Source organism: Anser cygnoides, chromosome 6, assembly GCF_040182565.1.
Source record: "Anser cygnoides isolate HZ-2024a breed goose chromosome 6, Taihu_goose_T2T_genome, whole genome shotgun sequence".
NCBI classification, from domain to species: Eukaryota; Metazoa; Chordata; class Aves; order Anseriformes; family Anatidae; genus Anser; species Anser cygnoides.
The window spans coordinates 19732301-19756215 of NC_089878.1; the positions used below are offsets into that span (position 1 = coordinate 19732301).

At 39.3% G+C, this 23915-nt stretch overlaps 1 protein-coding gene across 4 annotated transcripts in view; it reads left to right on the forward strand.

The window, feature by feature from the left end:
- The first annotated feature begins 324 nt into the window (after positions 1-324).
- Positions 325-23915, forward strand: part of GPR155 (G protein-coupled receptor 155) — a 31106-nt gene continuing 7515 nt past the window's right edge. Inside the window, exons 1-12 of one of the 4 annotated variants that reach the window (XM_048061496.2) lie at positions 325-863; positions 7858-8364; positions 12665-13064; positions 14342-14507; positions 15678-15833; positions 16877-16960; positions 18262-18382; positions 19567-19651; positions 19733-19823; positions 20940-21189; positions 21837-21938; positions 23694-23827. In XM_048061496.2, coding sequence (XP_047917453.2) covers positions 7905-8364; positions 12665-13064; positions 14342-14507; positions 15678-15833; positions 16877-16960; positions 18262-18382; positions 19567-19651; positions 19733-19823; positions 20940-21189; positions 21837-21938; positions 23694-23827 — 2049 coding nt within the window. In that variant the 5' untranslated portion in view covers positions 325-863; positions 7858-7904. Of the gene's footprint in view, positions 864-1038; positions 1221-7034; positions 7057-7857; positions 8365-12664; positions 13065-14341; positions 14508-15677; positions 15834-16876; positions 16961-18261; positions 18383-19566; positions 19652-19732; positions 19824-20939; positions 21190-21836; positions 21939-23693; positions 23828-23915 lie in introns of those variants that run through there. The other 3 variants (XM_048061495.2, XM_013171559.3, XM_066999656.1) reach the window with 3 other exon arrangements.

Below are 23915 nucleotides of genomic sequence, written 5' to 3' on the forward strand. Positions count from 1 at the left end.
CTGACCAGCCTTGGGGAACTGATGCCATGTGGAAAATTAGGTTGCTTTTGTTTCTAAGCACCACAACTGGTGTGTGTGTGTGTGTATATGTATGAGGTTAATGTAGAAAACTGACACAAACTTCTGAGAGTCCCAAAGGGGAAATGAGTTGCAAGTGGTTTCCATAGTGACATACGGCATACCTATTTGTGTAACTTTTTGCCCTACCTTTTTTTAATGTACTTAGAAACAAAAAAGAAGAACCAAAGCGTTAAAACCGCCCCCAGAAGGCATGGTTCTCTACCTCTGCCAGCACGTGTGCAACAACCCCCACCCAGCCTAACACGGCCTGGCACGAAGCAGGCCCAGCGGCCCCGGGGGATGGGGGCTGCTTCCCCCGCCGGCAGGAGCTGTGGAGCCCGGCCCCTTATCCGTCGGGGCCAAGCCCAGGGCGGCAGCCGTGGCGCGGGCAGATAAAGTCGGTCAGCCCGGGCAGGGCCGCGGAGGCTGCGCGGGGAGGCGAGGCGCTGCCCGCCGGGGGACAGAGGCTGAGGGCAGCAGGCGGCTGCCGGCAGCGGGGAGCCCGGTGCGCCGCGGGGAGCGGCCGCGGGCGGAGCGGAGCCCCGGGGCACGACGCGCTGAGGACAAGCGGCCGCCGCCATTTTGCGGCCGCGCTCCCCCCGCGGCGCTCGGGCCGCCCGCTCCGAGCGCCGGGCTGCCGGGGCGGGCCGCCTGGGCCGGGCTAGACCTTGTCTCCCCTCCCCTCCCCTCCCCTCCTGGGCCTCGGTACCGGCGGCCTCGGCCTTGGGGAGGCTGTCACCTTGGCAGGGGAGAAATCCTCTATACGTGCGCTCGTGCGGAGGTGCCTACCGAAGGCTAAGTAGGTAAGCGGTCCGCTCCTGCCCCCATCCTCTAGTATTTTTCTTTTTTTTTTCCCCCAAAACCAGCTGTCACAGCGGGTAGCGCTGTTATTTTTTCACCTCGCGTGTTTCCCGGTGAAAACGCCGTGTGCTCGGGGCTGGGGCGGCTGCGGGAAGGAGGGGCAGGAGGGGGGCGGCTGTTTATCGTGGCCTTTTCTCGGTGAGGAGAGGGATGCTTCATCCCTGCGGGGCAAGCAAGGTGTTTTCCAAGAGATGCTGACAACCAAGTAACCTGTATGCTGAAAAATGTTCTGCTGTTCGCATCAAAAACATGTGTCTGGTAACGAGCCCTCGGATGAGCCTAACTGGAAATTAAGGAAGGTGTGCTTTCCATTTATTTTTCTTGCCCGGTATTTTGCGCTGTTGGCAACTGTTGCTTCACTGGGACTCGTCTGAGCGCCCGCACAGACAGATCCTGCAGCAGCGCTGGGTGCCGCCGCTGTGAGGTCTGCCCGCCGCACGCTCAGGGCAGGCCTCGGTGTCTGGGGGTTTTGTGGACGCTCACTTTCCCCTCCTGCGCTGCTCCACTGCTGTCTCGTAACCGCAGCACGGAGAACTGGAAAAGCAAACGTGACCTCAGAAAAACAACCGCTCGGAGATGTGTAAGGCCTGAAATCTCTCGTGGCATTGTTTGGGGTGCGAGCCAGCGGTGGCACGCTTCTCAGGTTAATTGCTGCTACAGTATTATTCTGTATCTGCTTTCTTGGCCCAGTAAAGAGAAAAGCAAATTTTGTGGTTAACTTGCAAGAATAGGAGCTGTAGTAATCACTTCTTCCCACTTAATTTTATCGTTGTAACTATCTGCAGATGCTTCCTTTTTTTGACTTAAAGTAAAAACTCTTAAAAAAAAAATGTGTATGTTGCATTCTTCTCTGAGATGCTGGAGCTGCCGTGAAGGGTAACTTTTCTTGCCCCAGTCTACCTTTCAGCCTCTTGAATACATTAGTGTCACACTTGAGGTGTTTCTGCATTGCATTAGGGTAGCAAATAAGGTCACAGCGTGGGATATGATTTATGAACAGTGTGCAGTCTTGCTAGTGTCACCAGAATTATCCTGAGAGTAATGATCAGCTGGAAGTTTCTCTGAGAGACCAGAGAGATGTACATTGAGGTATCTCCTACAATCTCTCATAATATAAAATAAAACAACCAACCAAACAACCAACCAAACAAAAAACCCAGCCAAACAAAGGAAAAAAAAAAACAAAACACAAAAGGGTTTTTCCTGCTGGGAAAGGAGGAGACAACTTCTCTAGTCTGGTGCTCAGAGAAGAACCTGATGTTGCTCAACTCCCAGCTGCTGGAGAACTGACTTTCTGGTCTGGTGAATTTCAACACTTTACAAATATTGACGACCTACAGGAGACAGGCAAATATCTGTGCTCTGGTTTACTTCAAGGGAATTGTAAACTGTGCTAGTTCCTTGCTCTCCAACTGTTGTCAGTCTTCATGCTAGGCTTCCTCTCATGATGTCTGAAATGTCCTTCCTTACGGATGCATCCTGACGGATGGGCTGCAAGCAGCTGCTCTTGACACAGTCAACAGCAGATGAGGCAGCGTTATTCTTAAAAGCTTTGTGTTTATTATTAGTTCCCGGCATTGTAGCTGTGACAGAGCTTTCAAGGATTCAAATCTTAATCTTTGATTCTTGATATATCCTATGTGGGCAAAGCCAAGCTCTTGCCTTGGGGACTGTGTTATATTGGCTTGTTTTAGCGTCCTTTGACTAGTTAATGTTATACGTACTGTACGAACTGGTGGCTTGCTGTGTAGAATATACAAGGCTTTGGTTTTGCATCAACTCAGCAATATTGATTTCATTAAAAACTGAACTGAAGATGTTTTTGCTCACATGGGAAGCTAGTTTGAGTTCAGCCCTAGGTGTGATAAGGCTGTATGCTAAACCTCTGATTAGCCATTACGTAATCTCACGACAGTTATGTAAATGCATGTATCCTGTGGAGCAAAAGGAACTGAGAGAAATATTTACTGGTAATCAGTAAATCAAAAGGCTGCGTTTCTGGAAAATACCCATGGCTCTGCAATAGACAGTCTGTGGTAAGCATGAATGTTTTGGGATGTGCGCATCTCTGGAGCTGAAGAGGTGATTCACGCTGAAAGCCCTCCGAGGAGTGCCAGTAACAGCTTTACCGCGGCACAGTTTCTGTCTTTGAAACTCATGTGGTTCGCCAGAAATCGTGCCTGCCTGACTTTACAGGGGCCGTTGGAGTGAAGTTCAAGGTGAAGATAGCCTGAAGGAAGGCTGCAGAAGTGCTTGTGGTGCTCTGTAAAAGATGGTTGTAGGATGTGTGGGTGTAGATCCGTGTTAGTTTTGATCTTGTGAGGAAGATAGGGGATTCAGCACGTGCTGCTGACTGATACAACGAGAGTCAGCCTGGTGCGTATTCATTTGAGTGAGTCCTGAATTATAAAATTAGGACAATTCCGTATCTCGCATTGATTTTTATGAGGAGAAATAATAATCTCAATACAGAGGGAACAGAGGGTGTTTAACCAATTCTGGTATGATTTTAGCTTAAAAGTATTTGCCTTGGTAGACTTGTCTGTGAAGGCCTGGCCTGTGCAAGCAAAAAGCCTGCGTAGCTCAAACCTCTTTTCAGGAGAGAAAGAGTAGTAGTAGTTCTGGCTGCAAAAGTCTTTCACAGTACATAACTCTATGCAGAGTGTGGCTTTTGTGAGTAAGAATTTGGGAAAATAAGTACAACCAGGAGAATATAATTCTGCTACAGATTAAATGTTGCATTTTTTTCTTTTTTAGAAAAGCTTCAAGTTTGTTATTGCTGAAAAAATGCCTAAACAGAGTAGGGAGCAGGTTGAACATGTTGCGTTGTAGAGTCTTACCTCCATGCAGTCCTGCAAGCTTGAGGAATTTGATGTAGGGCTGCACCGAAAAACTGCTTTTCACCTTGCAGCTAACGTAGAATGTGGCTGGCTTTCAGGAATTCAGCATTGGAAATCTGTATGTGACAAAACAAAGCTTGATTCTTTTTTTTTGGATGTTTTGCAAATCCCAACTGCTTCCTTAAATTTTGCTAGTAGGAGAAATGATTTGTTGTCTGCTTTATTTATTGCAAGTTTTTCCGTTGTTCTATTGGAGATAATTCTCTGAGCTTCGGGTCTAAATCTAGGTGAATGTATCTTATATATATATATTACTGTAATACAACATTTAAAGTAAGCCCTGCTTGGAATTAGACTTATTTTCCTTGAAGGAAGAGGTAGCCAGGCTACTTGACGGATTCGGATGATGCTGCTCGGTCCTGATGAGTTACAACAGCGTTGTGGTGTTGTTTACTAAAAGCTCTGGGCATAAACTCTCTGACTCATGACTTTTATTTATGCTACATGTGAATATGTGTATGTGGGATGCCAGGGGGTGAAATAGGGCATACAAGATCTCACCTTTGCTCTGACTTGATTTATTTGCTTTTTTACCTTGCTGTTACATGCTCTCTACTCCTTGAGGAGTGGATACAAGGAGGCGGGGGAGGCTCTTCAACCAGCCCTTGATGTGCACAGATCTAACCACAGTGCTGTACAAAGCCCTGCTTTGGGAAGTGGGAATCTCAGCTTTGCCACTGATACGTTTGATTTACGACAAATCAGTCTGCCTTTGCCTTAGTTTCTGTCTCTACAAAATGGGAGAAATTATCTGGGCTTGCTTTCCAGAGTGCTTTAGGATTTAGTCATGTCAAAAGTTAATACGTAGGGTTAGCAGTAACGTGCTGCATTAGACCATTGGCCACTGTGTCCATGAGGATCCCTTGTTAACTGGAAAGTGTACTTCATTAGCATGTGATACTGGAAAACTGGGGGAGGTCAAAGTTACAGGAAGCAAGGTGCAACATTGGAGTGTGATAAGATGACTTGTTTTCTGTGCATTTTTCTTGAAGGTAGGGAGCACCTTGCCAAATACTTGTGTGCAGGGGTGGAGAAGCTACAATCCTGGTCAAATTTCTCTTCCTTGCCAAGCACAGTTCTTGTAAGAACTATTCCTTCTATGTCTATTACAAGGAAGAACAGGAATGGTTAAGAAATGTGTGAACTGGCTCTCAGGAGTGTTAGGAGATGATGTATAACCACTTTCTAGAGTAGGTGACAAAGTTCTCATCAATAGGGTGTGTCTTCCATTGATGCAAGCCCAATTACGTTAGTGTGGAGGCTTGGAGTAAATTCGACAGCTCCTTGCGTCCATATAACTGCTCTGGACATCACAGCCTAGGAGATGAGAGGTAGTTTTACGTTGGAGATGGGGCTCTGGACAACCTGATCTAGTGCGTGGTGTCCCTGCCCATGGCATGGGGGTGGAACTGGATGATCCTTGAGGTCCCTTCCAACCCAAGCCATTCTGTGACTCATTCTATGATTCCATGGTCTCGAGTACTGACTTTTTGTGGCTGAGAAAAGGTGAAAGTTAGGTTTCTGTGCCAGTCATAGTTTGAAGGCGTTGCCGTAGCCTGATGTGTACGGACAAGATGTTAAAATGGAACTTGGAATTGGGTGTATGGAAGCAAATAAGTGAATAATCTTGGTCTTATGACCAGCCCTGTTAATATGAGGTAATACGTGGGCTGCGGTGTCCATGTTCCTGAAATTATCCCGAATCCTGTATGCCGATGAAGGAAGACTCTTAGAAAGTGTACTTTCTCACGGCAGTTAGCGCAAGAAATCTTCAGTAACTGCATGTATTTAGCCTGACAGAACTGTTGTTGAAGAGAAGTGACTAGGTTTTATACACAGAAGTACGTGAGGGATGTGATGCCAGTGGTCCCCAGCTGTACTGTGGGTGTAAAGCATATAAGATGTGTAACTGCCGAGGCTTTAGAAAGCTACCTTGAAAAATTAAAGTTGCCAAACCAGCATAAACTAAGTTTGGAATATTAGTATCTGTTAAGCTGGAGAAAAATTCTGGAAATTAGATTTTAAAACTCCTCGCTTTAACTACCGCTAGGACGCAGTTGTAGCAGAAGGCAGTATGGCGTTGGACAGGCTCACTGCCTTCCGAAAGGACCGGCTCTTTTTTACACCTAGTCTGTGCTACATTTCAGACAGAAGGTGATGTTAATTTCCAGGTGTATCAGCTTCCAAATAAGCTCTGAGCGGAACCACCTCTCACAACATCCAGACGCTCAGCTGGCAAACATAGCAGGGCAAAAGTCACTCTTGCAGACGGCGTGCTGTTACACCAGTAAATGCTGTTCCTCTTATGGGTATCAAAACCAAAAGGGATTCTAGTATTGAGTAGAAATAAGGAAATGGGGGCAGTTTTACTGTGTCTTTTGATGACCTGCTTTTGAACATTCCCATCTGCACGGGGGGAAAAGCACAAAATCTATTGACAAGCAATGCTGTGTTCTTGGCTGATCAGCAGTGGGAAAAGAGCTCTTGCTGTTCCATGATAGACTGAGGGCATGCAGCTTAGAATGGGAAAGAACATGGAAACGAGTTGTTGTTTGGGAGGTTTTGTTATTGTGCTTTTTTTTTCTTTTGGATGTGTGAAGAATGAGTCTGTAGAAAGATGTACAAAGGAAGAACTGCTACTGATGGCCTGAAAATTTTCGCTGCGACAGCATTATAGATCAATGTGAGGTCAGTAAGTTTGCATTTCCCCTGAAGCAGAGGGTTTTGTAACTGTTCTCCCTCACCTCTAGCAAAATAGTCAGCCAGCCCAGAGTACCCGAGGGAACATCCTTTTGGGAAGGTAGGAAAACTGTTTCAGGGTCATTGGACTTGAATTGGCAGCAGGATATTCACAAAAGAAATCCTGGAGACAGGCTGAAACGGTAGTTTTAGCAGAAGAAGATGTGTCTAGATTAGAGAACAAGAGATCTCTGAGTCATGTGTTTATAATTGAATAAGTGCTTATGAAAGTACAGAGGCAGGGGGTGTAGGGAGACAAAAGAGGAACAAGGAAGGAGCCCTATCAGCACCCACAGAAATTTTGAGGGATCCTCCCATGTAAATGCCATAGGATCAAGTAGATATGGGAGGAGAATTAGGAGGAGCTCTAATTACAAAAGATATGGGAAGGGCAAGATCAAGAAGAAGGTGATTATGGTGTATGATGGTCACAAAGGATGAAGTTGGAACACCAATACTGAAAGTTTAAGAAGACTTTTGGCATCTGAGGATTTTGGTAAGAGGTGTTTCAGGGACGGAACTTGGGTTAAATAGGATGTAAAGGTGGAGGTAAAGGAGGATTCCTGACCATGCTTGAAGCTGTGCATTTTGAAGCAAAGATGAAGTAGCAGTAGTTAAAGGGAGATCAAGGGTAGGATTTCAATATTGGAAGTTTAAAGTGTATTTTTATTGCAGAGGAAAAAGAACCAAGTAAGACATGGCATAGGGAGGACCTGAGATAAGATGTCATGGGGCAAACAAAGGGAGTTAGATAAGAAAATTAACAATTTGATAGTTGAAAGCAAAGAGAATGTGAGAACCATACCTGGGAATTGATAGTGAGCTGAGGAGGTGAGTAAAGTTGTAAGTTGCTAATGAGTGTTTAAAGAGTTTTATGCTTTCCTGATAGAGAGGTAACTAGGCTTCTAATGGTAGTCCAGGAAAATAAGGAATATACTGAGAATTTAACAGTTACTGTTTGCTGACTGAAAAGGGCTGAAGGGCAATAATTTCTCCTCAATGATGTTTAGATCTTTTTTTTTTTTTTCCGGATTCCCAAACTACAATTAGTATTTCAGTCTTCAGTCTCTATCAGTTGTCTTGCTGGGTGTGTGAACTTGTGAGAAGGATGTGTGAGTACAGAATGAGTACAGTTTTTTCTTTCTCAGATTTGTGTCTCAATACCTACTTATTACTTGTCTCACTGTTTATTTTTAATGCACTTGTAAGTATAAACTCTTCTGTCAGCAAGCCAGATACCATAAACGTTTACAAGCACAGTTTCAGAAGTTAACGAATATTTTTGTTTGTTTTGCAGATGAGATCACTGCATGCTCTCTCTTTTGGAAGAGGTGGTCAAAGGAAATGGATAGCTATTCAGACTTCAGTGCAGAGAACCTCTCATCTTCAGCTAATATGTCTATTTCTTTGCCTGGACAAGTTGGACTCAATACCACCAGCGGTCCTCCTTCTATGTCAATAAGCAGGCTTTTCCCAGCCCTGTTAGAATGCTTTGGGATAATTCTTTGTGGCTACATAGCTGGAAGAGCCAACATTATCACATCAACTCAGGCCAAAGGACTGGGAAACTTTGTCTCACGTTTTGCACTCCCAGCACTACTGTTCAAAAACATGGTGGTACTTAACTTTTCTAATGTGAATTGGTCTTTCCTATACAGTATCTTAGTTGCCAAAGCTGCTGTGTTTTTCTTAGTTTGCGTTTTAACCTTGTTGGTAGCCAGTCCTGAGAATCGATTTAGCAAAGCAGGTTTGTTCCCTATTTTTGCTACACAAAGCAATGACTTTGCACTGGGATATCCAATAGGTAAGTAGTTCCTTATGCTTTCCTCTTCAAAATTATTTTTCAGTGCTCTAGATGCTTCTGCATCAGCATCTTTCTGCTTTTCTTTTGCATTATTTGAAATTGACTGAAGTTATGAGCTGCCTTAACAATTTCTTGTTACATTTCTTGAGGAAACTAATTAAAAAAATAATCCTCAGACCACATACTTTTCAGTAAGAGGGGAAAAGAACAACAAACTCTTGGATGGTATGAATGAAACAATTTTAAACAATCTATCTTCTGTTGTATAGGACTGTGATCTTTATTAAAAAAAAAAAAAAAAAGGAGCCTGTATCTGTGGCCTCTGAAATAGTTGTAGTGGGATTTTGTGCTAATTTGTCATTAACTCTTGGTCTACCTCAAAGAAAACATTTAGCCATAATGTTGGTGCCTACTGGTTATAGTGTGTGTAAGACACTTAATCTGCTTAGACTCTAGAACAAACTTAGAACAAGCTAATTTTTGTGTTAATGTACGTAGCCAGTCATGTTCTATCCCTTAATCTTTGTTCTGTCACAACCAGTAGATGTGCCTTAGGATATAGTCTTGGAAGAAGTAAGTCTTTTAAAAGGAAGATTACTATGTGATTTGTGGTAATCTGCATTTGTGTTATCTCAAATTGGAATTTTATGTGGCTGTGATGCCTTTCTCAGTATGCGCAATTAGCCACCACTCCAGTGGAGTTAAACAAAAACAAAAAAAAAAAAGGGAAAAAGCAAGAGGAGGCATTCAGAGTATAACTTGTATAGCTGTGTACTCTTGTTCTTGTAAGCCTATATTTCTAATTCCAGACAATATCGGTTATTAAACTTGATTTTTATCCCAATCTGCAATACTATTATTTTCTTCCCTTTTGGTATTTATTTATTTCCCTTTTTTATAGATTTCCTTAAGGATATGTTGATATGCTTTTTAGTTATATGTACTATGATATTTAGAAAGAGATCTGGAGTTGTACTTTTTACATTGGGAGGTTCTTTGTTCCAGCGCAGCTTTCAGTGCTGCCTCTCCCCAGGCTGACCTGTATGGCCAGTGCAGAAGGAACACTGCAAGTATCAGAGTTTCAAAATACACCTTGAGTGGGTGGCATTTGGAGAGGATGGTTGGATTCTGTTGTATTTGTTTGCTGTTCCTTGAGCAGAAGGTACTTGTGCCTCTCAAATTCTCTTGAGATCACTGTTATCATCCAGATAAAGTTAAGAACAAAAAAAGAAATAAAGTTTGTTCTAGCAAAGGAAAGAACAAGATAATTGTTTACAGAATTGGAAATAGAGTTACAAAAGAAAAGCTTAAGCATTCAACTCCAGATTACATGTAGCAACAAGTAGCTCCATATTTTAGATAACTTGAGGAGCTGGCAGTTTTACTCACCCTATTCCAGGGCAGCATGCTCCAGAGAATCTTGAATCTTTATTCTCTTCAAATTTGCTGGATGTATATAAAATACTGACAAATGCAATTGCAAACTTTTTCTTCCATAGATGAAAATACCATTTCCCTCAGTTGCATCTCCTGAGACTTATTCCTCTTGAGGGAAATCAGAAGTATATCACAAATATGGCTCTGAGAATTACCTCTTTGTTTATTGGTGCTGGATTAAAATGCCAGTTAAGATTTCTTTTTCTTCTCTTTTAAGGTTCTCTGAATATATTTGCCTTGCATCTTTCTACTCAAAACATTCCTTCTGTATTGAATGACTTTCTTGTCAGATTACATTTTTCTCCAAATATCCACAATTTATAAGATATGATTTATGTTTCCTCTATACACAGTCTAGCCAAATTCACAACATCTAGTTTATTATGAGCTTACTAGCTTACCTAACACAACGGTAACACTGTAGGCGCTTAAGGGTTCTTTGTTCCTTAGAGCTATTTCCTTTCTTGCCCTTTCACTTCTCTTCTCCAACCCCCAAACTTTTACCAGTTTTTGATTCACGCTGTCTTGTGTGCAAGCTGTTCATGTTAGTGGCTTCTCTGGAGTGTTTGCAGGGCTGGATAACACAGAGTGCTTTGCTTAGTTCTTTTTACTTGTGGTAATAGGTGGTGTTTTGAGCAAAGCTTGATCTTCTAGTGGAAATATATTTTTATTGCTGCCTTTAAAAATCATATGATTCAGCTGAAATCTGTGAAGTAAAAAGTATTTACAATTCTGTGTATTACAATAACGTTACTTTAAAAGGCAGTTTATTTAAAAAATAATGTTCAGAGGTTTCATCCAATGTGATACTTCTTTTCTGCAGTAACCAGTATGCTAATTTATGCTGTTGAGCAAAGATTTGCACATAGGAAAATAACTATCTGTATAGGGATGTTAAAATACAGGTTACATTTTTCAAAGCTCGCTAGCCTGTTTTTCTCTAATCACTGTTAAAATGGTTCTACGCCGCAAAGTGATGCTGGTAAGGAGGTTTGCTAGCAGACCCCCAAAGTAAATTGAATTGCTAGGATAGAAATCTTCATCTGGTTGGTTTGTATTATTGGGAGAGATGATACAGCTCTGACAGAACAGCTTCATATACTCTCAGGTGCTGTGTTGTTAAAGCACAGGTATAGCAGAAGTGTCGTGTGGATGATGTCTTAGTTACACTAACTTTAATGATGTTAATTGTAGGAAGCATAAGCAACTAGTGGTTTATTTATATGTGTTTTTGATAAGCTGGGACGTGGAGAATTGTTTGAGAAGGAAGACATAAAATAGCATTAATTCTTTATTTTTCCTGTGATCAGCAAGCGGACACCTTGCTTTAAATAAAAAGCAAATTTTTCATCTGAGAGTTGTGGATTATTCTCACTGTCCTAATGATTCCTCATGACTGACTTCCTGTGTGACTTGGATTGAGTTGGATTTCATTGAAATGGGTGGTCTACATAAAGCAGCGTAAAAGCATCACTCTAAGGTTTGATGTTTTAGGAAAATTTTGGCTTGTATAAAAAATGTCCAGCATATCTACGGTGGCTTTATTTATCAGAATATATCTAGTGTTTACAGTTTCACTATGTATTTAGTGAATACAGTTGCCACTTTATTCAGGACTTTAGGACAGGTAGCTCCTGTATGCATCCTTTAATCATGGCTTGTAAAGGCAAAAGCACCTTCAGTGCTTTTTCTTACATAGTAGAAGTCAACTAACTGAGAATGTCCGTTTATTCAATCTAAAGAGAAGGCTGGTTATAGTAAATGCTGATTTAGAACTAACAGATCCTCGCATTCCAGATACTTAAATAATAAAAAGGCTTTTTTTTTAAAAAAAAAAAAAAAAAAAAAAAAAAGCTTTGGGATCTTGAAAAATATTGTGAAGGAAAAAACTTCCTGAAGAAAAGAACAAGTTTAGTAGAGGGGGAGAAGTCTGTATCATTGTGGTGGGTGAGAAATGGAAGTCACTTTTCAAGATTTTCTTTATAAAGCTTTTTTTTTTTTTAATCTGCACAGATTAGTCTAGCTAATAGGTCAAAGCCACAATAAACCATGAGATCACAGAAGTGAAATGTATGTAGTCAAATTTTGAATTTTTTCATAGCACAGAGAAGTTTCAGTGTTCCACTGAACACTAAACCTTCTTCAGGGTGTTCCAACCTTGTCAGTTCTGTAACCTCTTTCTGGCAGTGCTGTAAATTTGTAGGTTAGCAAAAAAGAAGCAGAACTCTTATTTTTTGAATTTGCCTTATGTTCACAACTCCTGTTTGTAATAATTCCAAGAATCACTTCGCCTTTATGCGGTTACTACTTTGTGAATCTTAAAAGTAGTGGCAAATATTTGCAAGAACCTTATTTATAGAGAAGATTGATCTAAAAATGAACCTAAGCAACTAAATTTTGTATTTTGCATCACTGCTGCAAATCAGAATTTGGCTGAGATGTTGAAATGTTCAAAAACATTGTGTCCTGCGAATGCACATGTAGTGCTCCACAATTCTCATATGTTTCTGGGGAGAAAAAGCAATTCAGAAAAAAAAAATCAATGTTCAGCATTTGGAATGAATCAAAAGGTGCATGGAATTGTTTGTTGTTTTCTTTCCTTTTTTTTTTGTTCTGTAAGTGTTGAATCATTAAGTAGTATTTGTTAAGCTAGTGTTAGGGCTTTCATGTGTTTGTTATATGACTGTGACCTAATGGTGATTGGATGTAGCGTGTCACCTTATATCAGTTGTGAATGCTGATGCCTCTGAAGGATAATGAAATAATTTTCTCTAATTTTCAGGGAACAAAAGTTAATTTCAATATTTATGTCTTTTTGTACTGAAATGTTATCACTCATCACTTTTCATTTTCTGTCTTCTAGTTGAAGCTTTATATCAAACCACTTACCCAGAGTATCTCCAGTACATTTACCTAGTGGCTCCAATATCTCTTATGATGCTAAACCCTCTGGGGTTTATTTTCTGTGAAATCCAGAAGTGGAGGGATAATCGCACTGTGTCCCAAAGCAAACTCAAAATAGTGGGCCTAGCACTCCTTCGAGTTCTGCAGAACCCAATTGTATTCATGGTCTTCATAGGAATTGTCTCAAACTTTATTCTTGGCCAGAAAATTCCTGAATACCTTGAAAATTTCCTTGACGGACTGGGCAGTTCATTTTCTGGCTCTGCACTTTTTTACCTTGGACTAACCATGGTGGGACAAACAAAAAAACTGACAAAGGGTATGTTTGTTGCACTGATCCTTCTCATCACAGCTAAACTGTAAGTTCAATTTATGTACTTCTATAATTTTGCTCTCTAGAGTGTTTCTAGATGTTTTAAGCTCTGAATATACAGTCCATATGGCCTTTCTCTCAAAATCATTGTAGTGATAGTGTATTTCACTTCCTGTATTTTGTGTGAGTGCTTCCCAAACTTTCTGATAGTACGCAGCTTTTAACTTTCGAAAGAAACTTTGCAGACCACAAGCCTGTTGTCAGGCTCTGCAGAGAAAATAATTCAAGGGTGCTACAGCTTCCTGGACTGCCCGCAGGCCATCTGTCACGAATTGGGTGTTTGAGGAATTACTTTCTTAATTTAAAATTCACTAGCTTAAGTAGTTAAAGAAGAGTAAGTTTAGGAACTACTTGATTAGTCTTCACATTTTCTTTGGATTTAAACAATAAATCTCTAAATCAGTTGGGTTTTGTTTGCTGTGTCTATAAATCTTTCAGATTGCTATTTTGGAAGAGCTTAAAAATTATCACTCTACACTGATAAACTGTCTGACTCCTGAAAATAAAAACTGAAAATTTTTATATAGAACTTATGCTGTCATTATTTTCCCCTGACTATATGTCAGGTACTGGTGAACTAAATATTTGCTACAGAGCTACAATCAGCATAACAGAAATCTTAGTTGGTGATTGTTTAGACGAGAAAATTTGAAGACTCATTTGAGTATCAGTACAACTAACTAGCAAGCTTAAAGACCTAGTTTATAAACCAGCTTGATGATAAATTTTGTAAGAACATGGGAAAAATGAGTGGTTGTTAATATCACCACCCTGCTTTACTGGTGAGCTTATGGAAGCCTGTACAAGACTTACATAGCGAGTCTGTGTGACATCAGGGATATTGCTAAAGGCAATCAGATAAGTATCAATGTGGTTTTTTGTTTGTTTTACTGGGCAAAACTTTCAATATGGGATACTTAAGCTTGCGCCCTTGTTCCATGTCAGACAGTTTACATAAAGGTGGTCTAATATTCGAAGTTGCTGACTGCTTATAGCTGCTTTTACAGTTGAAAATAGTTTTGTTTTTATATTTTTCCTTTTTTAATCTGAAGTTATACAAAGAGTGTTTCTGCACAGTCAGAAAATGTGTTTGGATCTCAGATATTAGTGTCTTTTTTAACATTTCTTGTGTATTTTTTTTAAATTTACCTTGTGATTCAGAATTTTGAAGCAGCTTATAAATGTTGTGGTTCCTTTTCTGAATAGATTCTATTGCTCTGGCTTGAATTACTTTTATTCTTTTTTTCCCCCCTCTCTTTTCAGACTTATGATGCCATTTCTCTGTAGAGAAATGGTAGAACTCCTGGACAAGAGTGACAGCGTAGTCAACCACACCAGTTTATCGAACTATGCATTTCTTTATGGAGTTTTTCCAGCAGCACCTGGTGTCGCAATATTTGCAGCTCAATTTAATATGGAAGTGGGAATTGTATGTAGTTTTCTTCTTCCCAAACTTGTCGTATGGGCTTATCTTCGTTGATGAAATACTTATAAATGAATAAACAGGCTAGTTGAAATTACGTTTCTGTAGTATAGACTCCCCAGATCTCAGGTTTGAACTGTATTGCAAATTTAATAGTTAACCAATGCACTCTTTCCTGGTGTCTCAAGTTTCTTGATGGCACACAGTCTTAAATTAGTCCTCATACTTTTCCTATTCATGAAAATAGTAGGAAGAACTAGGGTAACTTTAAATATAAAGAACTTGCATCTTTGTTTTGTTTTCTTTTTCAAATACCTTATCCTTGTTCTACTGTTTTTGTAGGAAAAACAGGAATGTTGTTACTGATTTCAGTGAGAGCAGTGTTAGGTTGATGCTGAAAACTTGTGGAAGAGCTTGAAGAGCTTGTGCTTTAACTGATTCTCCTGTGTTGTCCTTCAGTTAAACCTTGTGGTAGAAATGCATTTTAAGTAGAAGGTATTAATTAACCTTTTCAACTTAAGATATATACATTAACTCCCCCAGCCCCCCTGACACACACACTCCCCCCCCACCCCCCCCCCCCCCAAACTTGAAGACACTGAAAGTCAAGCATTACAAGGTAGAATTTTGTGCCCAGCAAACTCAGGATATCTGTTTAAACGAAAAATCTGAAACTTGCACTTCAATCACTGCAAATTCTAGTAAGTGGAAGAACAATGCAAAGCCGAGATAGAAACGATTTAAATGTAAATATATGTTGATACTTCTCATTAATTCATACATATTAGTGTTTACATAATTACATGTTTGCATATTTATTTACGGTGTGAATCTTTACATCCAAAAGTATATTGTGTCATTGTGAATCCACCGCTAGGTTGGAATCATTACTATCCTTGACACCTATGAAAAAGCTCTGTAAGAATTCACAGTGGGGAACTCATGTATTCCTACTATTTCAAAAACTTGTCAAAAGTTTCTTTTTAACTGTATGTATAAAATGGATACTTCCTGGTTTAAATTCTAATTAATCTGTCACAGAAACAACACAATGATTTGTTTAAAGCTCTGTGTTTAAGTCAAAGGTACAATATTGCTAGTTGTTGTATTCATAAAAACAGACTCTTTAACTTGATCTGCTTAACTGTTCATGTTTCTGTTTGATTCCTTTTGCAGATTACCTCAGGCATGGTGATAAGCACGTTTGTGTCTGCACCTATCATGTACGTTTCTGCGTGGCTGTTGACCATTCCGTCAATGGATCCCAACCCGCTGGCATCTGCACTCCAAAATGTTAGCTTTGACATCAGTATTGTCAGCCTTGTTTCTCTGGTAGGTGTTCATAAAGTGAACTACAAAAACACACTGTAATGTCAGGGTAACTTTAGTACCTATGCAGCAAATCAAGTCATGATAAGTTGAGACTGACATTTTGTCCTCAGAAGGATGAGGGAGGAGTTGAGTTTAAAAAGCAAATCTTCTTAATTTAGCAATGGGTCAGCTGGAGAGCTGCACAGTGGGGGAAAAAATGGGTAAGTGAATTACAGCACTACTGCAGGGCTTGAGAGTTTGGGATCTGGCCACCAGATACGTAAGGTGCATGTGTGGACAAGCTATCAAGCTGCTCATCTTTAGTTCCTTTTTTTTTTTTTTTTAATGATTGAGTGGGGTGGAAATAACAGTACTTGTTTACCTCATGGGGAATAATTACATCAAATCACAGTTTAATCACAATATTTAATTTAGCCTTATCTAATGCCTTTCCTAGCAATTCTAGGTGTCTGGCCCTTTTAAAGGATGTTGATATCTCAGATGCTCAATGTGAATTGTATTTTGGCTTCACAAGTGCTATAGATATGTGTATAGGTTTTCTTACTTTAAATAAAAGTTTCCATGTTGGAGAGAGCTGAAAGTTTCTTAAGCTGGTGTCTCACTGAAGTCTTCATATCATAAAAACCGTGCCTCAAGAGAAGCAACATATTAACGTTGTCTCTTGCCATCCCAAGTCATGCTGGGAAAATCAGAAGGGACAGGGTGAAGAGACTCTTAAATTCCACATTGTCAGGCTATTCTATGGTCATTTATGTCCTGGGGAACAGCCAGTCTTCTGCACACTGCAGGCAAACCCTTGGTACTTCCTGGAAATATTTCAGTCTTAAGAGGCAACAGTGCATTGGTTTTTCTGGCCCTATATTCTGAGGCATAGGGATTGGCAGCAGATGGTATGGAGCTGACCCTTGTTAGTCATGTTGCTGAGAAACTTGTCAAGAAAATTTATTATATATTTAATTTCACTATAGTTTGCCACAATGCTCATCTTGCGTGTTTATTTGTTTTGTGTTAGCCCTAAATTCGATTTATCTTGTCTGTTCCAGATTTGGTCTCTCATTGTTGTTCTTCTGAGTAAGAAATACAAACAGCTTCCTCATATGATTACAACAAATCTACTTGTTGCTCAGGTCAGTAGTAAGAAGATTTTATTTTACATCTTGTTTTTTAACATTTTTTGCAAATTTGGTTTCTACAGTGATATCTTTGTAAGGTGAGCAGGGGAATTCAATGACTTGTTTGAACAATTTCTGTGCCTTAGAACATACCCTTGAAGAAAATGACAAAATGACCCTTTGTGCTGCTGGTACAGCTCTCAAAGAGCAGCGTCTCAAACAGAGCTGTAAGCAATCAGAATGGCAAATGGCTTCTGCAATATATTTTTAGCTTTATAAGTTACTGCCAAATAGCATTGAGTGCACTTCCAAGTCAGTTTATGCCAATCTGAAGTCAGCAATGCCATGATCAGCAGCAGTGTGAGTGTCTGACTCTGTGGTGATCTGATTCAATGAGTTAAATAGGAAACTAATCCCAATGCTGGTGTAGCTCCCTGAAGTGACTCACAGAGGGATAAGACAGGTGCCAGTGTTGACACGGGGAAGGGGTGTGGGAATACATGGCTGGTGGCTAGGGAATGGCAAAGTCTAATAGCTCTGACTTGGCTTAATTTTAATTGTTCTCTAAGCTGAGAGAAAACTATAGAGTACGTGTTCCTTTTTTTCTTGAAGCCAACTGTACAACTATTAAATTCAGTGAGTGCAATACATCAGTGCAGTAGATGCTTTCTGGTGCTCTGTAGCTTAAAAAAAAAAGTAAACTGAGGTTAGAATGTAGAGTCACATTTGGGAAAGAAAATAGTGTGTGAGAGTTGTAGGTACTTCTTGTCGATAACAGCATGAAGTTAGCTTTAATTTAAAAATAATTTGAACCCTTGCATTACTATTTCCATATCATTTCAGCCTATTTTTTCAGATTCCTTTTGTACTAACTCTCATATGATGATGAAAACTTGTATAATTCTTGGCTGAACAAACATCTGTTGTTCTCAGCTTCATTTCTAAATCATTTCAGATAAAGGGTTTGTACTTAATTAAAGATGCAAAGCTTTTGTTATTAAAAGATATATAAAGATTGTTATTTTTTTTCCTAACTTGTCTTACTCCCAGCTTATTGAGCTATATAATTGCTGTCAAAAATAAATAAATAAGAGAGAAAGGAGTGGGGTTACCCCAGTCATTGACATAACTGTAATATTGAGCTTACTGCTGCACTACTTTACTGCTATGATAACCATCTAATTCATAAAATTACACTGCAGTGGATCTGGGGGTGGAGTCTGGAAGCTTATTGTAGTTATACTACACTGTGTTCAATTTTCTTCTGTCATCCTGCTTTCGAAATTCAAATGATGGCATCTTCCCTTTCTTTTCAGTTTATTGCTTGCATTGGAATGGTGATATGGAATTTCATTGTTAAAGAGAAAGACATCACATTGCAGATCCTAGTATTTATATTTCTCTACAGCTCACTTTATAGCACCTACCTGTGGACAGGTATGATTTTTCTAGGCAGAACTAGGTAATGTAATAAAAGACTGATGTACTGAAATAATTTGATTATATTCTTCAGAGTAATTATTCCTTTCACTTGTGTGTAATTCTACAAATATGCACGCTTGTAAGCTGTGCCAGGCTGAAGCTCTAGCAATGCAGGGCAGCAGTCTTGCTGGCTTTAGGTGGGAAAAGGGAGAGGGGAACAAAAAAAACATCTCAGGTATCAAGGCAGAAGCAATTACAAATAGAGTGAATGGTGATCGGTTGCCCTTCAACTAGTCAAAAGCTTACTGTCAATTTTTAAGTAATGCAGAATTAAAGATTTTATATTATTCAGCATTAAGGAGATTGTAAAACCTTATGCTTAATAAAAAAAAAAAAACGAAAAACATAACAAAGGGGCTTTAACACTTCTTTCCTCTGTCAATTGCAGTTTCTAAAAACAATGTGTTCTGCAGGTGTAGATGATTAATGAAGGGAGTATTTGAAGTAGGCAGAGTAGAAAGATGCATCAAGGAACTTGGAGAACCTTACAGGTGTGATTAAAACAGAGACTTAAGGTGTTTAAGAGACTTTGTGTACCATTTGTGAGTCCAGAAGTTTAAAAGTTTAATCCCTGTGGTGTTTTTGTGGCGTAAGTTGTGTTTATGTTTAGCTGAGATAGGTAGCTAATGATTAGTATAGCCTAACATAAATACTAGCTTTGCTTCAACAAGGAGAATATTGCTGAGCTTCTGAGTTGTAAATAGAATAGACAGTCCCAGAAGATATTCCCATATATAGGTATTTATGTAAAAACATATGAAACTTTTTGGTGAAATTTATCAGTGACTTTATAAAGGACTAATCTGTTTTAACCTTAATAAATTAGTTACTTGTGTCTTAAGTATTCTTATGGCACCTTTTAAATACATGCAAACCTTTCTAAGCATTTATATGTGGAAACAATAAAAAGTGTGGCGGAATTTTTTCAAGTTTTGTTACTCATGGCTTTTTTTAAAGATGGTAGGTATTTCTATTTTACTTTATCAAAATACAACTAGAAAAAATACAATTTTGGAATATTTGAAGTTCTGAGAGGAACACTTTGGTTACTGAACAGGTCACATCATAGAGTGTCTAGTTTCTGTAATTTTCAGTTCCCTTTTTAAGAATAAACAAGGCATTTCTTTCGTTCTTTGTAGGTTTTCTATCTTTCTCTCTCTTTCTGTTGAGGAGGAGAGAAACAGTGAAGATTCCCATTGGGTTTATTATCATAGCTGGATGGGGGTAAGTTAGTACAGATGTTTCCCTGTAGGATTATAGGGAGCATGCTAAATACATTACTTTGTTTGCATTTTGCTCTTTCAGAATCCCAACACTTCTGGTGGGAATCTTGTTAATAGTTGGTGAACATAACAGCACTAGCATTGACTCTGCCTTTTTCTATGGAAAACAGCAGGTATGAATATGTTCTGTCCAAATCTCTTCTGATTTCTGACATACCCAATACGTTACTGAGAAATTGCGTTCTCTGCTTGCTTCTTATGTAAGTAGCTTTCAGTCAAAGTGCAGGGTACCATAACAATATCACTATAGAATGCTTACAGATCAGTATAAAAATGTATTTCTGTAATGAAACAGTAGAAAAACTTGTTTGAACAATGACCTTCAAGTTTAGGCAACTATGACTAAGAAAAAGGGAGTAAGCTTCCAAAAGAAAAGGCATAGGAGTGACGGTTAATGAATTGCAAAGTCCTATTCCTGGTGACTAATTTGTAGTCTAGCTTCATAATTATCTAAAATTGTCACCATCCAATAGCTAATTAATGTTTTTAGCCTGTAGTAGATCAGATCTGTATTACACGTGTAGCAGTGACTGCCTGCACTACGCAAGACTTCTCTGCACAATCAGGAGATGAAAGTGCCTGAGCCCGAACTACCATTTTTACCAATAAACAGTTCACCTTCACCAGAGGATGTGAAGTGCGTTAGGGTAGATGTCTTGTTTTCCCTCTGTCTTCCTTACGGAAAGGGAGGCTATGAGTTGCTCAAGATTATTCATGTGGTGTTTCCATAAGTAGCAAAGTAGCTTCACAGTGGACTCTGAGTACTGGTGGCAGATGATTAGAAGGAAAAGTTAATTAATGGGATGGTCCCCACTGGAGAAAGCATGGAAATTAGAGTTGTGCTGGAGGGTGACAAGAGCACATTCCTCTTTGGAATTTAAAGGTACCAAACAGAACTTAAAATGAAACACTAATGACCCTGAGGAGAAAGAAGATAGTGATGAGAGGACACATTTGGATTGCAGGAGAAATGGGAGTCCCCATTAAAAACAGGAGAGGAGGAAAAAAAGAAAGGAGGGGAAGGAGGAGGAGCTGGGTTATTCATGAGAGGAAAATCAGTTTCATGTACTGAGTATTCCTTAAATGCCAGAAGATGCAAGAGCAGTAAATATAGAAAACAGTCTCTTTTCAGATGTCTTTCTTTGTATATTTAGGAAGCTGTAGAGTTATATACGCAACTATTTTCCTTTATTCTGTATTTAGGTGTATTTTCTTTTCTCTCTTAACAGATAATTACCACAGCAGTGATCCTGTTCATCAGTATATTGATGTCAGGCATCTCGCTTATGTGCATGAACAGAAATAGACAAGAATCAAACTATGAGGTACTGAACCCATATTCACCTCGTAGCCAAGCAGAGGAGGTTGAGGTGGAAGGGAATGCGGGGAATCGAGTTTCAGCCACTGTGCCTCAACCTTCTACAGGGTCTTCTGCTCAACCTTCTGTGGCATCTTCTGCACAGCCATCGCCAGAAAGAGGTACAGAAACAAGATTTGTAATAAATGAATAAACAGCTTGGGATACAAAAATAAATAAATAAATAAAATACTGTTCCAAATTTAATTCTGACCTGGGAAGGATTGTTGTTAACTTGAAGTGGAAGTAAACTTCAAGTTAGGGTGGAAGAAGATCTAGATATAGCTTTCCAAGGAATCTGGGTTATATTTCTGAGAAAGGTTTGATTATCAGTGTAGAGGTGGGGGAAGTGGACAGGAGGGGAAAAAAAAAAGCATGTATGTTGTGTTTTTTTTAAGTAGTGGTGTCTTGATAAGCATGTGATAAATGCAGTCCAGTGGGTGTCTTAGGACATTTGCCCATTAAACAGTCTCTTTGAAAATAAATTACATGCCTACAGCGTTGCTACTCCTTTGTTTATGTTTAGCTTTCTTAGTCACTTCCTTTATGTTTCCCTTCTAGCTAAAAGTACCTGTGTTACTTCCATGGTGGTAGTGCTGTGTTAAATATTTCTATATATTTGTAGTGTAACACACATACCCTCTTAGCAAATTGGAAGAATTGCCCACTTTCCCCTTTCAGGTTATTTGTGAGCTGCGTAGTGTATATATTGTTATACTTGGAAAAAAATGTGGTGGTGAAAGAAACTAACTATCGTGTTACTTAATAGGTTGCTGTTCTTGTCAGACAACAAATGGGGACTTACCCTGTGCTAACGAGAGTAAAGCCATGCCAAATGCTGTTGAAAGCAAGGTTCCTTCCATTGAAACAGGTAAAACAGTAGTGTGTCCTTGTTTTAGTATTACAGACTGGAACAGGTTGCCCAGAGAAGTTGTGAATGCCCCAGGAATGGGGCTTTGAGCAACCTAGTCTAGTGAGAGGTGTCTCAGCCCGTGGCGGGAGGGTTGGAACTAGATGATCTTTAAGGTCCCTTCCAATCCAAACCATTCTGTGATTGATACTCCTCCACAACGTTTGCGTGTGTTACACTCACAGTGAAACTATCTGTTCTCTCAACTGTTGTTAAGAACTGCAGTTCTCTCATCTCTACCTAGTTAACTTATATTTCATATTAAATTCAAGTGTTGGTATGTTTGTTGTGATGTTTGTTCTATTCTGTTTGATATTCATTGCGAATTTTTCATTGTTCAAGATGAACAGTTTTGTATGCATTTGGTTGGTTTTTGTTTTTTGGGGTGTTGTTTTTAAACTTCTGTGCTACTTCAGTCCTACTTTGCCTCAATTTTAGCAGTTTTTGATTTAAGCGTACTTTGTACATACTCATATTCACATCTCATCCCCCCTCCCAAAAAAAAAAGTCCATTAAATTCTTTATTATAATCATGCACAGGTTTTGAATAAGAAACTTGAGATCTAGAGAAGCAAGTACTACAGACTAGATCAAATGTCCGTGCTGCTGTATTATCCATGTCTAGGGGAGAGATGTGGAGAAAATTGACGAAGGGGGCCTTAGGAATCACTGAAATAGAAAAATGGATCAAAGTTGTCTGTTCAGCACCTGCTGGAAAATTACATGCTCAGCCTGTTCTCATCATACATCACTTTCAACAATGAAAGTTGTCTGCAGGGCAACCTTTCCTTTTTTTTCCGTATTATTTTTTTCCATCCTTAACAAGGGAGTTCTTATCCATATGTATTTTGGTTTTTTTTTGCATGCAGCATAACCTTCAAAAAGTCTAAATATTTCATGCTGAAACATACTTAGCTTTATCTCCTTTCACCATATGTAGCTTTCTACATATTGCCAGCTATTATTCTGTGATGTGATTCAGACAAGCATCGTAAGAATGTCTTCCAGTGACAGGGAAAGCGAGTTTAATTTTCTTATCCTGAAGGATAAGAAATCATATCTTATGATTGAGTGGGATTTTCTTCTGCCTACTGAGTGAACACTTCAAAACTGTAAATCACTAAAAGCAAATTGTAATGGATACACTTGTGTAACTTGCTGCAATAATTACTAATCCTTCTGCTATCTCATTGAACTATGACAGGTATCTGGCCCAAATTCTTAGTTATGTCCTTGCCAGGAGGTTTTTCACTGCCATCTAGAGGATGATGCTCAGAATTCCTGAGAACTCTGTAGCTATCTCAAGATATAGTGACACTGAGATACAGAGTAAAAACATCACAGCTGACGGTATACCTAAAATACTTATTCCAGAAATTAATTCTAGGTTTCAAAACTGTCCTGAGAAATTGTTATTTTTTTTTATCCCTAATAGTAATTTCTACATTTTAACCACACTTTGTATTTGCATTAAAGCTTAGAAGGAAGAGATCTGTTGTAAAAAGTTTCCTCATTTTAGGAGCATGTGTAAACTGTTCTATTTGGGAATAGATGTCTGAACTGGTTGTTGTCAAAGCTAATATTAACTTTGTGTGCAGGACTTCAATACAGATACTTATTAATGTAACTTACTATGTTAAATTATAAGTTTTCTCCCGGATTTAGAGATGCTTTGTAAGTTAAAAGCCTAATGAAAATTTATGGTTTGTTTTTCAGCTGATCAGTGTGTGAGTCATTGCAGTGCTCGAACCTGTGTACTGGCTCAGGAAGAACAGCTTCTACAGACTGGAGACAAACAGTTGGCCAGACACGTGCTGCTGTGTTTACTTCTTGTTGTTGGCTTGTTTGCTGTAAATACTTTTTATCTCCCTGTTGTTTGAAGTAGAATGATTTTTAGGAAAGCCATGTAGACAGTCCAGTAGAAAATCTTCCAATTCC